The sequence below is a fragment of the Mobula birostris genome, chromosome 20 (genome assembly GCF_030028105.1).
Source record: "Mobula birostris isolate sMobBir1 chromosome 20, sMobBir1.hap1, whole genome shotgun sequence".
Classification (NCBI taxonomy): Eukaryota; Metazoa; Chordata; class Chondrichthyes; order Myliobatiformes; family Myliobatidae; genus Mobula; species Mobula birostris.
The window spans coordinates 12,946,455-12,960,594 of NC_092389.1; the positions used below are offsets into that span (position 1 = coordinate 12,946,455).

The 14,140-nt window shown below is 37.8% G+C and overlaps 1 protein-coding gene across 1 annotated transcript in view; it reads left to right on the plus strand.

The window, feature by feature from the left end:
• The window catches only part of cbl (Cbl proto-oncogene, E3 ubiquitin protein ligase), a 144,800-nt gene that overhangs the window by 35,222 nt on the left and 95,438 nt on the right, over nt 1–14,140 (plus strand). Inside the window, exon 2 of the mRNA XM_072238167.1 lies at nt 2,708–2,955. Coding sequence (XP_072094268.1) covers nt 2,708–2,955 — 248 coding nt within the window. The remainder of the gene's footprint in view (nt 1–2,707; nt 2,956–14,140) is intronic.

Sequence of the window (14,140 nt, forward strand, 5' to 3'; positions counted from 1 at the left end):
GTTGCAGATAGAAATCTATTGACAAGCCAATTCATTAGGTAATTAGGTGGAGTGGTCTTTATGCTTGAACTACTTCTGTCTCCACCTAGCAACTCTTGGCAGTTTTTAAGTAATTGTGTGAACTGATAGAAGTAGATCACATTGCCTGTCTATTACACCTTCATGACCACCTCTCAGCTCCCAAAATGAAGGTGATATTGGGAACAATTTTAGCAACATGACTGGTTGGATTGCTTTACAAAGACCCAGCAAGAAATCAAATTATGGCTAAATAGCATCCTCTTTTCTGATCTTGAATCAGTTAAGTTAACTGAATGAGTTAGAAAAGGGAAGGAATGCATTTTGGAAGGGGGAAAATGGAGAGGATATAGATGAAGAATGTTAAACTTAGAAAGAATTGGGTCTGTGAATTAGAATAGGGAATAAAAGAAATTCCATTTAAAGCAAATTCTAAAAAAAAGTTTGAAAAAGGCAGTGAATACAGATTTGAAACAAATTGCATCTAGAGAAAGAAATGCCTTTTTCAGAGAATTGATAAAGACAGGGACCCTTGGCCCAACAATCTGCTGTGGAAATTCAGGGCATTTAGCTTACTGGCCACATCTGGGCCTTTGGATGTTTCTTTGTGATTTGACCTGGATTTCTGACATGATTGCAGTGGCAAGGCAGCCAAGGAGAAGTTCTGAAGGCTGGTTCTGCTTTGTGTGTATTTTGTGGTCTATATTTCCTCTGCCAACCTTTACATAAACTCATGGAACTATGCACTAAAACTTGATTGTTCTAAAATCAGAAAATGTCTGAAACACTTGGCAAGTTGGCTGCATTTGTGGAGAAACAGCTAGACTTCAGGTTGATCATGTGTTGGGGTCATTGATCTGAAATGTTTTGATTTTCCTTTCATAGTTGTTACCTGATTTGAAGGCTGTTTCCTGTATTTCTTTTTGTTTTACTATCGTCCAGCATTTACTGTTTATTTTGCTTTTGTATACTTTCGTAAGTTGACTGAAGTAAGGGGTTAGATTTTCACAACCCTGAGTTTTTTCAGTCAAGACAATATATGGAAATGGGACAAGGCTGTTTGGCTTCTCATGCTTTCTCAAAGCTGACATTTTTTTGACAGTATCAGTTTTCTGCATATCTTTCAGTTCCAAAATCTATTAATTTTTCACTTGTAGGCAGATCCACTGCATATCAGAATCAGGTTTATTATCACCGGCATGTGACGTGAAATTTGTTAACTTAGCAGCAGCAGTTCAATGCAACATGTAATATAGTAGAGAAAAAAAAACATAATAAGTAAACAAGTAAGTCAATTACATATACTGAATAGATTAAAAAAAAAGTGCAAAAACAGAAACACTGTATATTTAAAAAAAATAGTGAGGTAGTGTCCAAAACTTCGATGTCCATTTAGGAATCGGGTGGCAGAGGGGAAGATTTGGCCCTATATGTATAGTATATTGAGTAAACATATTTGTTAAGATATGGGTTGTTTTGGAATCTTTTAAAGATTGCTTTGCAATCAGATAGTTGTTTGGTTGCAAAGAAAGATGAAGCAAAAGTTAACATGACTATCTGGTGTAAGAGAAAGCGTTCTTTCAAATTTTCTTTTAGAAAGCACATTTCCCTTAGAAACAGTATTAAATCTGATTTATATTTTAGATTAATCAAACATCAATGTAGTAAAATCTAGATACTTCAGAAGTAGTTATACACTATGTATTAAATGCATGTTCTTAACAGCAAGATTGGTGAGAAGTCATATCTTTCTCTGGAACTCTTAAAATTCTCAGGTACTGGAGGATATCAGAGTATTTCCTCAGTTTATACCTGCAAGTATTTAGAGGTGATATCCAGGGATGGAAGCTAATCCTATTTCAAACCAAAAGTGGACGATGACTTGAGGGGGCGGGGGGGAGAAATAAATTTAGATAGAAATAGCTAAGTACAATTTGCAGAAGAGGTAAGGAGAATAATTTGGAAGACTTTTTAAGAAAATAGAAGCAATGAATACTAACTTAATACATGTACTTTGGATATTTTAAAAACAATGATTGTCTAAGACAAAACACCAAAAATAATAATTGGATTTCCTATGGGACAAATTACAAGTTTAAAAATGATTTCAAATGAATTATTTCACTTGAAAAAACAGTAGTCATCATTCATTACTACTTAATGAACTCTGTTTTTTTGCACTACCTTACTTCCCATTTTTCTATTTTCTATTTATGATTTATAATTTAAAATTTTAATATTTACTAATTTTAACTATTTTTAGTATTTTTAATATTTAATATTTGTAATCCAGGGAGTGTGAAGTGGAGAATCAAATATCACTGTGATGATTGTATGTTCTAGTACCAATTGTTTGTTTGGCGACTATAAAGTATAAACAAGCCATTATTGGCTTGGATTTTTGATAGCTTTTTGAACATGTACTTGAGATTTTGTCTTCCTGAATGTGATTTGGGAAAAAAGCACAGGATAACAGAAAATGTGTTCCATGCAAATGTATCTCAATTAATTTTGATTGTTGTTCCGGCTCTCTCTGTAAAATAAAACTTGTGCACTACTGGTTGACTTAAGTGAATAATTGCTTTTGTTTTCGAGAGGACTTTGTTAAATACTTCTGATTTGATTTTCATTTCCTTTTGTTCTATTTCTATTTACACATTTGTTTGTTCATTTTTAACTCTTTGTGTAGGTGGTCAGACTGTGTCAGAATCCCAAAGTAGGACTGAAAAACAGCCCTCCGTATATTCTTGATCTCCTGCCAGACACTTACCAGCATCTGCGTCTGATCCTGAATCGATATGAGGGGAAAATGGAAGCCCTTGGAGAGAATGAATACTTCAGGGTCTTCATGGAAAACCTCCTTAAGAAGACTAAACAAACCATTAGCCTTTTCAAGGAAGGGAAAGAGAAAATGTATGAGGAGACATCACAGCCAAGGTAGGAATGAATTGTTTTTGTTCTAGTTTTAACTAGTGGTGCTAATAACTCTTGGGGTTGTGTCTGTATTTTGGTTTTTGCATAGTTCATGTAAATTGTGAGGAATAGTTTAAGGTATAAAATTTCTAAGTGAAACGTCACAGCCATTTTGTTCACACGTTTGTATAGCAGTTCTACTTTTAATACTTTGACACCTTGCTTCAAGCGTGGCAAACAAAGATTTTTCAGATTATACTCATCTCTCCCTTTTGTAAGAGGCCTGTCAGATTACTCCTGTTAACAGCTGGGAATATGTGATGAATACAGGATATGTGAGTTGGCATGTTCAACTACTGCAGGTTTGCGATGCAAAAGCTGATGGTGTCCTTGGTCAGACGTGCAAACTACTGCCTCACTTTGTGCATTTCTTGTAACCATACTTGTTAAATCTGAAAGACCAATTGTTTTGAAGGTCTGGATTCTGCACGCAATGTCAGTGGCAACTGGGTTTTCTATGCAGATCACAGGACCTCTTACTTGGCCTGATGGTTTGTTATCAGCTTGTTGTCATGGCCTTAACAATTTCTGAATGCTATCATGAGGGCCTACTTTCAAATGGGAGCAAATATTCATTATGTCCCATAATCTACCATTTGATGTGATATATCTGATTTGGTTCTAGTCTCATTTGCATTCCAGTCCTGTGGCAACCTTTTGGTCCCTTGTATATCAAAAATCTATTTGTCTGTGCCCTAAAAATATTCAAACACTCTGCTTCCATTGCCTTTTTGAAGTAAAGAATGTCAGATTATGCCCACAGGAAAAACAATCTCAGGGTTCTATGTGGTGAAATGTATGTACTCTGATAAATTTTTACTTTGAACTTAAGAGGAATGGTATGAATAATTGTACCTTAATTTAAGCTTAAACAAGTGACTCCTTATTCTTTTTCAGCAATGACTTCTAATTTTAGATACCCATATAACAAAAATGTCTTTTCCACATTTCCCCTTATGTGCCCCTCAGAGTTGTATGTGTTTTCATTGAAGCCCCCTCTCACTCTTTCAAACTCCAGTAGGTACAAGTACAATCTTTCTGACTTTCCCTCATTAAAAACAACCTGCCTGTTTCAGGCATTGTCTTTTTAAAAAAGGCATTTGAACTGCTTCCAAGCATTAACATCCTTCATTAGATAAAGAGACCAATACCGGTCATGGTGCACTAGATATGGTCTAGTCAATGCCCTCTGTAACTTGAAGCATAAACTCCCTAGCAGTAAACATTGACATTCTGTTAAGCTTGGCTAATTGCTTGCTCAGCTGCTCATTAGCCTCTTGCAAAACATGCACATGATACCTGAATCTCATCTGCATCATTTATCATTTAGGTTTTTTTGCCAAATGGAAATTCTACATTTACCTACACTGTTCTGTATTTTCCAAGGTATTCTAGACCATCAACTTTCATTTTCTACAAAAGCCTTTTACGAGGCAACATCTTGTCAAATGCATCAAGGTAGCTTCTTATTTCATGAAACTGTTATTTTTATTTAGCAATTGTGCATTGCAGAGCCAAACAGAAGCATTCTGCTTTATCGAGTTGAATGTTGTCGGAGTGTCCATGATCTAGTTGAGAGGACAGTCCTCATCAGTCCTCTCACCTCATGCTCCACTGTTCGAGTCACTGCTAAAAGCAGGATAGAGTAGAAATACTGAGCTAAGGGGCCAGATGCATGGGTGACTGGCAAATGTCTTGCCATCCCATTCATTTTTGTGAGGTCACTGAGCTTGTTTTATAAGTAGGCAGGTTTTTCCCATTTATTTCTAGATTTTAAAGTGGTTTTATAAAATATTTTATTATTCCTTTATTTTAATCCATTTAAATTGATTTTAACATTCTTTGACTATTCAATTGTTTTGTCAAGCACAGTTTTCCTTTTATAGGAATATAAGACATGAAATGATGGTAGACATAAGCCATAAGAAAAATTCTAGAAATTTCTCTCCTTGTAGGAGGCTAACTGGTGTTTTATCAACTGAGATATTTGTAATTTTTTAAAACTTGGGATCATTGAGTCTTTCATTATCAATATATAGGTAATTAGAATATAAAAATGAATGTGATCATTAGTGTTTTTATTATTGATAACATTAAATGTTTTTGCTTGAGTAGACTCCAATTTTTGGTGATTATATTATCATAGAAAGAAGGCAGAACAGGAAACATTTTTATTTTTTAAGAGTCAGTCATCCTGCAGTGCATTGCATTTTTGTGCAGTAATTGTGAAGCCATTTATTTTAGGACAGGAAAACAATTTTTGGTGGCTGCAGAGGGGGAGGGGAAAGGAAGTTTAGTTTCAAAATTACCTCATCTTTTCTATTTGAAGCTCAATTTTAATTGATGTTGTGCATTGAGTTTCCTTTGCACAAATATACTGGAAATCATAAGATTGGGGTGCTTGTACATTGCCAAATGATTTTGTTACTGCATTAACTGTCTGAGAATCATATCCTGGCCATGTAGCTTGTTTCAAAATGGATCACTCTTCAGAAAAATGTACAGATTTTAAAATGACCCCCCCGCCCCCCAGTAAACTGCTATATTAATCTTTTGCAGTTTTAAGAATGGACGAGATCCACTGAGTACAGTCCCATTTTTTTTTGAGAAATCCCATTTATCTCATTGTTTCTAATCCCATATTGAGATTGTTGTGGATGGTTCAGATGAAGCACACTGGAAATTTTCACTTCGTTTACAGTTATGTTTTTGAATTAAATTTTAAATTGAATTGCATTTTCTTCGTTAGTTGAAATTGACAATTGTATGAGTCTGAGAATTTTAAAAGAAAATCTGAGTAATTTTGTCCTCGCAAACTCCGCAGGACATACTTCCAGTTGAGATTTGTTAGCATAGAGGAGAGAAGGTCTAGAGAAAAAAAATCTGTAACAAGATCCCTTTCATTGTAGTCTTCAGAGAATATTGTTTGTTATATTTATAGTTGAGCGGCAAGTATTGAAATGAAAGCATTAAATGTGCATAGTGGATATCAGAAAGTGGATTTTATTTAATGGGGCTATGAAATGTGTGATAGCAACATTTTAAATGTGTTGTTATCAATACTGTCAAAGTCTTAGGCATGTAAAAGAAAAGCTCTGTAAAGCGAAGGTGCTTTCAAAAATAAAGAAAAGTTTCTAAATATCAAAAAAAATTAAAGAACGGTAAACAGTTTAAAAAAAAATCAAATCAATATTTGCCTTTAAAATTGCATCAGTTCTCTTAGGTACACTGTCATGCAGTATATTAGAAAATCGGCTGGTAGATTGTTCCAAGCTTGTTGGAGAACTTGCCACAGGTCTTCTGCAGACTTTGGTTGTCTTGCTTGCTTCTCTTTCTAGGTAATCCCAGGGAGCCTTGATGATATTGAGATCAGGACATGGTGGAGGCCATACCATCTGTTGCAGAACTTATTATTCTTTTTGCTGAAGATAGTTCTTATGACCTTGGCCATGTGTTTTGCAGTCATTGCCCTGCTGCAGAATGAAGTTGGAATCGATCAGACACCTCCCTGATGGCATTGTGTAATTATGAGAATCTGCTTGTATTTCTCAGTATTGAGGATTTACTAATTCTGACTAGATCACCAATTCCATTTGCAGAAATGTAGCCCCAAACGTGCAGGGAATCTCCGCTGTGCTTCACTGTTGGCTGCAGACACTCATCCATTTAGTGCTCTCCAGTTCTTCTATGGACAAACTGTCTCCTGTTTGAGCCAAAAATTTCCAAGTCAGAAATTGTCTTTGTGGAAGAGTTGCTGCCAAAAAAACATTTCTCCGAAGTGGAACCAAAGCCAAGAGACTCACCAATACACAACACAAGGACTGGGGTGCTGAACAGTGGCAGCAAATGCTCTGAACTGATCAGTCAAAATTTGAAATTTTTGACTCAAACAAAAGGAATTAATGGAATCCTCAATGCTGAGAAGTACAAGCAGATTCTCATCCATAACAAAATACCATCAGGCATCTGATCAGTCTCCACTTCATTCTGCAGCAGGGCAATGACCCCAAACACACAGCCAAGATTCTAAAGAACTATCTTCAGCAAAAAGAACAAGGAGTTCTGCAATAGATGGTATGCCCTCCACATAGTCGTGATCTCAACATCATCGAGGCTGTCTGGGATTACCTGGAGAGACAGAAGCAAGCAATTCAGCCAAAGTCTGAAGAAGAACTGTGGCAAGTTCTCCAAGATGCTTGGAACCACCTACCAGCTAATTTTCTTATAGAGCTGCATGACAGTGTACCTAAGAGAATTGATGTAGTTTTAAAGGCAAAGTGCGGTCACACCAAATATTGATTTGATTTTGTTTTTTTTTAAAACCATTTACTGCTCTTTACAGTATTTTTGATATTTAGAAAGCATATTTTTGAAAGCATCTTTGCAGAATTTTTTTTGCATGTGCCTAAGACTTTTGCACAGTACTGCATATAAGCCACCAGAAGCTTACCCAGCAAAGTGTTTGCATTTTGTGTACTTACAGTGTGATAAATTGATCTTAGATAAATTTCCTCAGTGGTTTGTGCTTTGTTCCTGTTGTAGAGCAGTTTTTAAGTAGTAACTTTAGGGTCCAGGACAGTTCAAGTCTGCTTTGCATTGTATTCTATTTCAACGATCTTTTTTGAGGCAGTCCGGTAATGGTTTTCTTTTCATGTCTGTACTCCTTGCAGAATTAGTTTTCCCAATCTAGGTAGAAGATGTTTGTAGACCAGATTAAAATAAACTGATGTATTTTAAATTTATAATCATTGAGCCCAACTGGTTAATGCCAATGTTTGGGTGTTCAAGAATGAATACAACCTTCAACTTCTCAATGCTTCCTTTAAGTTCTGTTGTGATTTCAAATGTAATATGTTCATAATTTTAGCTACAAAATAAAGTTTTGTACTCTGTTAATTATTTTATTTTGTTCTTGGTGGTTGCTAACTTCTACCGGATTTTTTTTTCCTTTGTATTGTTTTCTGCCTTCAGAAGGTGATGGATCTTGGCTTCACAGTCCTTGTACTTGTGATACTTTTATGATCGATAAGAAGTCTCATTGCAAGGGAGGGTCTGCTGTAGGACATTGTGGTCAATAATATGAACTAGTTGGAATAAATCATCCAAATACTTCATAAAAATTCCTTTCTTGCCAAAAATGGCTACTTGATTATTACTGTTCAGTTTTGAAATTTTTCAATATTGTTCGAATAAATTGGTTATAAATATGCTAAATTTAAGAATCTTGGTTATTAATTTAATCATGACAGCTTTTACAGTTTGGTTCCAGTTTTAAGATGGCGCTACTTAAGACGGGTAACAGCTTACTGGCAGTTCATAAAGCAAGAAATGCAACAAAATTCTTTACTAATAACAACTTTTCTGTGGAAAATTGTGGTAAACGATCACCGCAAACGAAGAGGCGACCGAAGGCGAGGCTGACTTGAGGGTCAAGGCATGCAGGTACGATGCAAAGTCAGAATGAGGTCAAGGCACGTTTGAGGAGAAGTGGTTGGAGTGAGGTTGAGGCAGAGTCGGGGCACACAAAGAGGAGAAAAATTGAAGCAGAGGAGTTTTGGAGCCTGCCTATCTAAACCGAAAGCGAGGTTGGTTCGATCTAACCGCTGGGTTGATTTGGAATGGTTGAGTACGGGCCGAAACGTGGCAGAAAGGTCTAGGCCCAGAGTGTATCAAAGCGATAGGGCCCAGGTCCTAGTGTGAGGAACGACCTGGTGTTTGGACGATTTAAACACCGGACTGGATGGATTGAAAAGGCAGGGTGTCGGGAGCAGAGCTGAGGGTTGGGTCGGTTCTGCTCTCTGCTCCACGATGTTTGCTCTGCTCTTTGCATCGCTGAGGCTGTGGTCTTCCTCTGGCTGCTCTAGGCTTCATGTCTGTGAGCTCTGTGACGTTTTGCTCTGAGGTGTGATGAACTAAAGCCGAACCTCTGGGCCTGCTCTGAGCTTCGTGTCTATGGACTCACATTTGTTCTGAATGTTGTTGCTTGCTTTTATTGTTTGCATGATTTATGTGTTTTTCTTTTTCTCTCTGTGTGTTTGTTAGTCTTTTTAAAATGGGTTCTTTCAGGTTATGGCTGCCTGTAAGCAGATGAATCTCAAAGTTGTATAACTGATACATACTTTGATAATGTACTTTGAACAATTCAAGGTTGAATTTGATTCTGGTCCTGTTATTTCTAGAGTAATTATTTTAGTGAATTTTATTCTTTTACACCTATAACTTGTTTTTCTTTCAGTTGTTGAGTGCTTCCTGTTTAATTAAAAATACTATTAATGTAATTTCTGGTAAATTTAAATCCTGTTTTATGCTGAAACTAGATCAAAGGCAGCAGTTTGTGTAATATAGGGATTTAACGTTGCTGTTAATGGCACTTGTAGTCAGAATCGCTTGGATTTTTGTTGTCAGCTTTTAGCATAGAACTATGTTAAAGAAAACTGCAGGTGTAACCAGTGTTTGCCAGTGTGTTTTTAAGTATGGTACCACTGTTTTGAGTTGATAGATGCCATAAAGTGCAGTAGCAATCTTGTGGTTTCATTTGCAGTCATGTTTCCTTTGTGCATATTCTTTTAGCTTCTGCATATTTTTTGTTCTTGTTTTATCTCCCAGTTGCGTCTGTGACTTCATTGCAGTTGAATTAGTATTCATAACATTGTAAATATTTTTTGCAATGCATCATGGATGAATAGGATTGAAATTACCTCAGAGGCAGAGGGCCAATGAACTGTTTTTTCAGACTGAAGTATGCAATAGTGTTCCTCGATAGTTGATGTATAGAACACTGCCCTGTCTCATACACTAATGCAGGGGACCCCTTGCTTGATGGTATTGTCCATGGCATTACAAAAAAGGTTGGGAACCTCTGATCTACTGACTTAGATTTGAGTGTACAGTTTGTTTCAAGTTTGTTGATGATAATACAACTTGGAAATGTGATAGACTAATAAAAACAGCAGCCAGCATCAGGTTGTGTCCATGACTGGTAACATTTGTATAATAGCTGCTGTCTGTGGTCCAAGTTTATACCAGGTTAATCAGGGTTTGGGTAGTTGAGACAAAAGCAGAAAATGCTAAAGCACTTGGGTAAGGCAGCATCTATGAATAGGGAAACAAAGTCAATTATTCTTTGTCAGATTTCCAGTTATTGTTGCAGGTACGTGAAAGCAGCTTTAGGGAAATGTGGCCTTATAATACTGCTCATGAACTAGGAAGAGCTGGAAAGATTCACCCCAACTTCCAAAGCACCTTCTTTTCCTAGGATTGGAGATGCAAACATCTTGTAGACTCCTACCTGCCTCGAGAGCAGGGATTCCCAACCTGGGGTCCATGGACCCCTTAATGGTATCGGTCCATGACATTTAAAAAAAAAGTTGGGAACCCCTCTTCGAGCAAAGGATTAAGGTCAGTCTCATAGCCGCTGCAGTTCCATACTGCAATGTGCCCTATGGCAGGTTCCTTTTTTTTTGTGAAGATTTTGATTAAGAGAAATGAGACAATAATGGAAAGTATTGTAAAATTTAAAAGAAATTACAATGAGGCTGCAAGGTTAATAATTCATATTTAGTGCCAGAGAGGTGGGTTAGTAATAGTAAAGATTTATCACATTATTTGAATAATTCACTTAAATTGAATATTCAGTCTTGTATTTCAGTCTTGTATATCACTTGGAGGATAATTGGTTCCTTAATGTTATCATATTCTGGGGGTGGGGTAGAGGGGATAAGCTCCCACTACCAATTAAATGCTCCCAATGGCATACATCTCCAATAGCCTCTGACAACCAAATCCAACTCCTGGCCTTTGCACGTGGTTTAGCTACTAAACCCAGCAAAACCATTTCTACAGACAGGAGAAGAGGTAAAGGTGGGTCACTGGTGCCTTAAAACCAGTTGCTTCGGGCAGATGGGGCTTGTCAGCTGTGGTTGGCAGCTCATCTAGAAGAAGGAAAACTGTGATCTCAGGCCTTCACTGTTGTGCAACTATGCCCATTCATGGGGAAGGGTTCAGGAGTAAACCCCAAGGGGAAAAATCCAGAGCTAGAATCTGTAAAGCAGTCCTTTGAGTTCAACACTGACTGCCACCTTCTGTGATGCCACTGGTGCCAAGCTGTATCGGTCTCTGCTGTTCCTTTGCATTCATTAGCTGCCTGGAGAGGGGGAGCTTGCTACATGGGCAACAGCTTACTCTCTATATCCTACTGCCCTGGCTTGCGTATCACGTAGACAGCTGGGATGCAGTATCCATGGTCTATCCCAGCCAACGGATAGACCATGGATACTGCATAGATAATTGGGTGTGGGGCATACCTAAATTGCAATAGATTATGGTTAAATTTTGGATAAGGCAGACAAAATTATGGAAGAATATTATTTAGTTTTATTAATGCTAGTAACTTGCAAAAATCTGTATATTAATTTTGAGAAGAAGAGCAGTTTAGACCTCAAAGACTTGCTGTAAATTTTAAAAGCGTGTGAATTAGGAACAGGAGAAATCCCCTGAACTAATTCTGTTTCATTTTATAAGAGCATAGATAATTTAATTGTAACCTCAGCTTTGCAGTTCTGTTTTCGTGATAATGTCTTATCTTACAACATTGTTCATCAGGTATCTGTCTCTACCTTGAAGCTATTCAAAAGTTTTGCTTTCACTGTTTTTTTTTAATGAAGAGTTTCAAAGAGCCATGATCACCTTGAAGAAAAAATATTCACTTCATCTGTGACTCAACAGCTGACTCCTTATTTTCAACTAGTGATGCCTTATCTCTAGACTCTCCCTCTCAAGGAAGCATTTTCCATATACCCACCTCTCAGGATCTTGTTTTAGCCAAATCTCCCTAATTCTTCTAAATTCTAGCCTTGCCTGTCTAACCTTTCATTATGAGGTAACTTACCCATTCTACATCCTCATTTGAGCTGGCTGGTGGCGTAGTGGCACCAGCGCTGGACTTTGGAGCAAAGGCTCCCGAGTTCGAATCCAGCTGGCCCCCTTGCATGCTTTCCATCTGTGCTGGGTTGAGCATTGAGCTAGCAACTTGGCCTTGTAAAAATAAGAAAGCCTACTAAAAAAAAACGCTGTCATGTTGGCATCCGGATGACTCCACTCGGAGTTAAGGGCTTAGAAGAAGAAGACGTCCTCATTTAGTCGACTTTTGATCGGCTTCTGATGTACTTGCATCCTTCTCCAAAGAGACCGCTACTGTACACATTGTTTCAGGCTTGATCTTACCAATGCCCTATTAAACAGAAACACAATTCCCCTACTTGTGTATTCAATTCCCCAAGCAATAAACAATAATATTCTGTTAAGCTTTGCTAATTACTTGGTGACATCATGCTAGCCTTTTGCGAAGCAGAACAGTAAATCCCTCTGCATGTCAGAATACTGCTGTTTCACACCATGTGGATAGATCATAGTTGTACAGCATGGAAACAGGTCTTTTGGCCTGATTTAGTTTTAATTTTTGGTGAAATAGGACATCTCATATTTTCCACATTGTACTTGATTTGTCAGATCTTTTCCCACTCACTTATTTCATCTTGTAGTCTCCTGATATCCTATTCGCAGTTTGCATGCCAACTTTGTAACGAGCAAATTTAGTGATCAAATTCTTGATGCCTTCTGTTGCTTAAATTGCTAATATCCCCAGCACCAATCTTTTTTAGCACAACACTCATCTTATTCGCCTGTTTCTTCCTATTCCAGATTTTCTGCCTCCATCTTTGACTTAAAATAAGTTAACAATGAACATCCATTACTGTACTTCCACTTTACCTCCTGTAAGCAATTAATTCTATTTCTCAGTTCGTCTATTGGTTGTTTTTTTCTGCACTAGTGACACTGTTTACTTGGATGCCCCTGTCTTGACTCCATTCTGGTCCAGACACTTCACCATCAACATTTATTACACCTCAAGTAGTCTTTACCACATTAATAGTTTCCAATTTCTTGACTGACTTATTTCTGCCATGGATGTGCAAACCCTCTGCATCTCTATCCTATACCAGTGTGGTTTGAGGGCCCTCTGCTACTTGAATATAAATTGTATTACTTCCCTCTCCTGCTACACTTGTTTGACTAAATGAAATCATTGTCTCTCTCTGCAACTCCTCTTACCGGATCAAAGGTAAATCTATGGAATTCATGTGGTTCCATGTGATGTCCATCTTTTTGTGAATATGTTGCATAGTCTTTTTCAGTCCTACTCTATGGTATTGCTTTCTGTATTTGTACAGGACTTGGAACATTTTATTACTTTTGTTGGTTTCTATTTTGCTTTCTCCCTCAAATGGGTCTCCCTTGAATCTTGCCAGATTATAGCCCCACTGAAGAAAACCCACCTCCCCCAGTGTCTTATGCCCTATAGCTATTGTGACATTTCCTCCTTGTAAGGGCTTCAGACAACAAAGATTTCACACGCCTGTGCCTCTGAGATGTCTATCTTCCTTTCTGAGCTATGTATTCCCTTTCATGGTTAACAGAGCCCTTGATCTAGACTTAGATATTTGTCACAACTCTACTCTCGTCCCATTATCCTGGTCTTAATTTACAATCCTACTAGACTTTAGATTGTCCTTTATTATATCTGCAGCCTTCCAAGAGATTGCACCACTATGCACAAATTCCTGTTTTCTTTATGACTCTATGGTCCATTCTTCCATCTGCATCAACCACTTCCCATTTCATGGTGCTTTCCCATGCAACCTCGGGAGCTGCAAGACCAGTCCACTTACAACTTCTCTTCCCACCACCCAAGGCCAGTCATCTGTGTGAAGCAGCACCTGTACTTCTGCATTCTGAGCTCACTATGATTTCCTTCACTTTAGAAAAGACAAATGCATATTGGGGGAGTGCAGTGTAAAGGGTAACCCTGGGCTTTCAGGTACCTGCAACTGGTATTCTGCATCCCACTCCCATTCTGACCTGTTTGTGGCCTCCTGCACTGTTCTAATGGAGTGGGTCTTTACCAGCCTGGCCTCTGTCAAATTCAGCAGTTTAAATGTTTGCATCAGAATCAGTATTGTTGTAAGTCATGTCTCAGTAATATGGGCTCAGATTTTCTCTCTGCACACCGCCTGACCTAAGTTTTCCTTCAACTTGCCTTCCCACTCCCCCTCTAGTTGAGGAGGTGAACAGTGGAATTCTATACCTACTT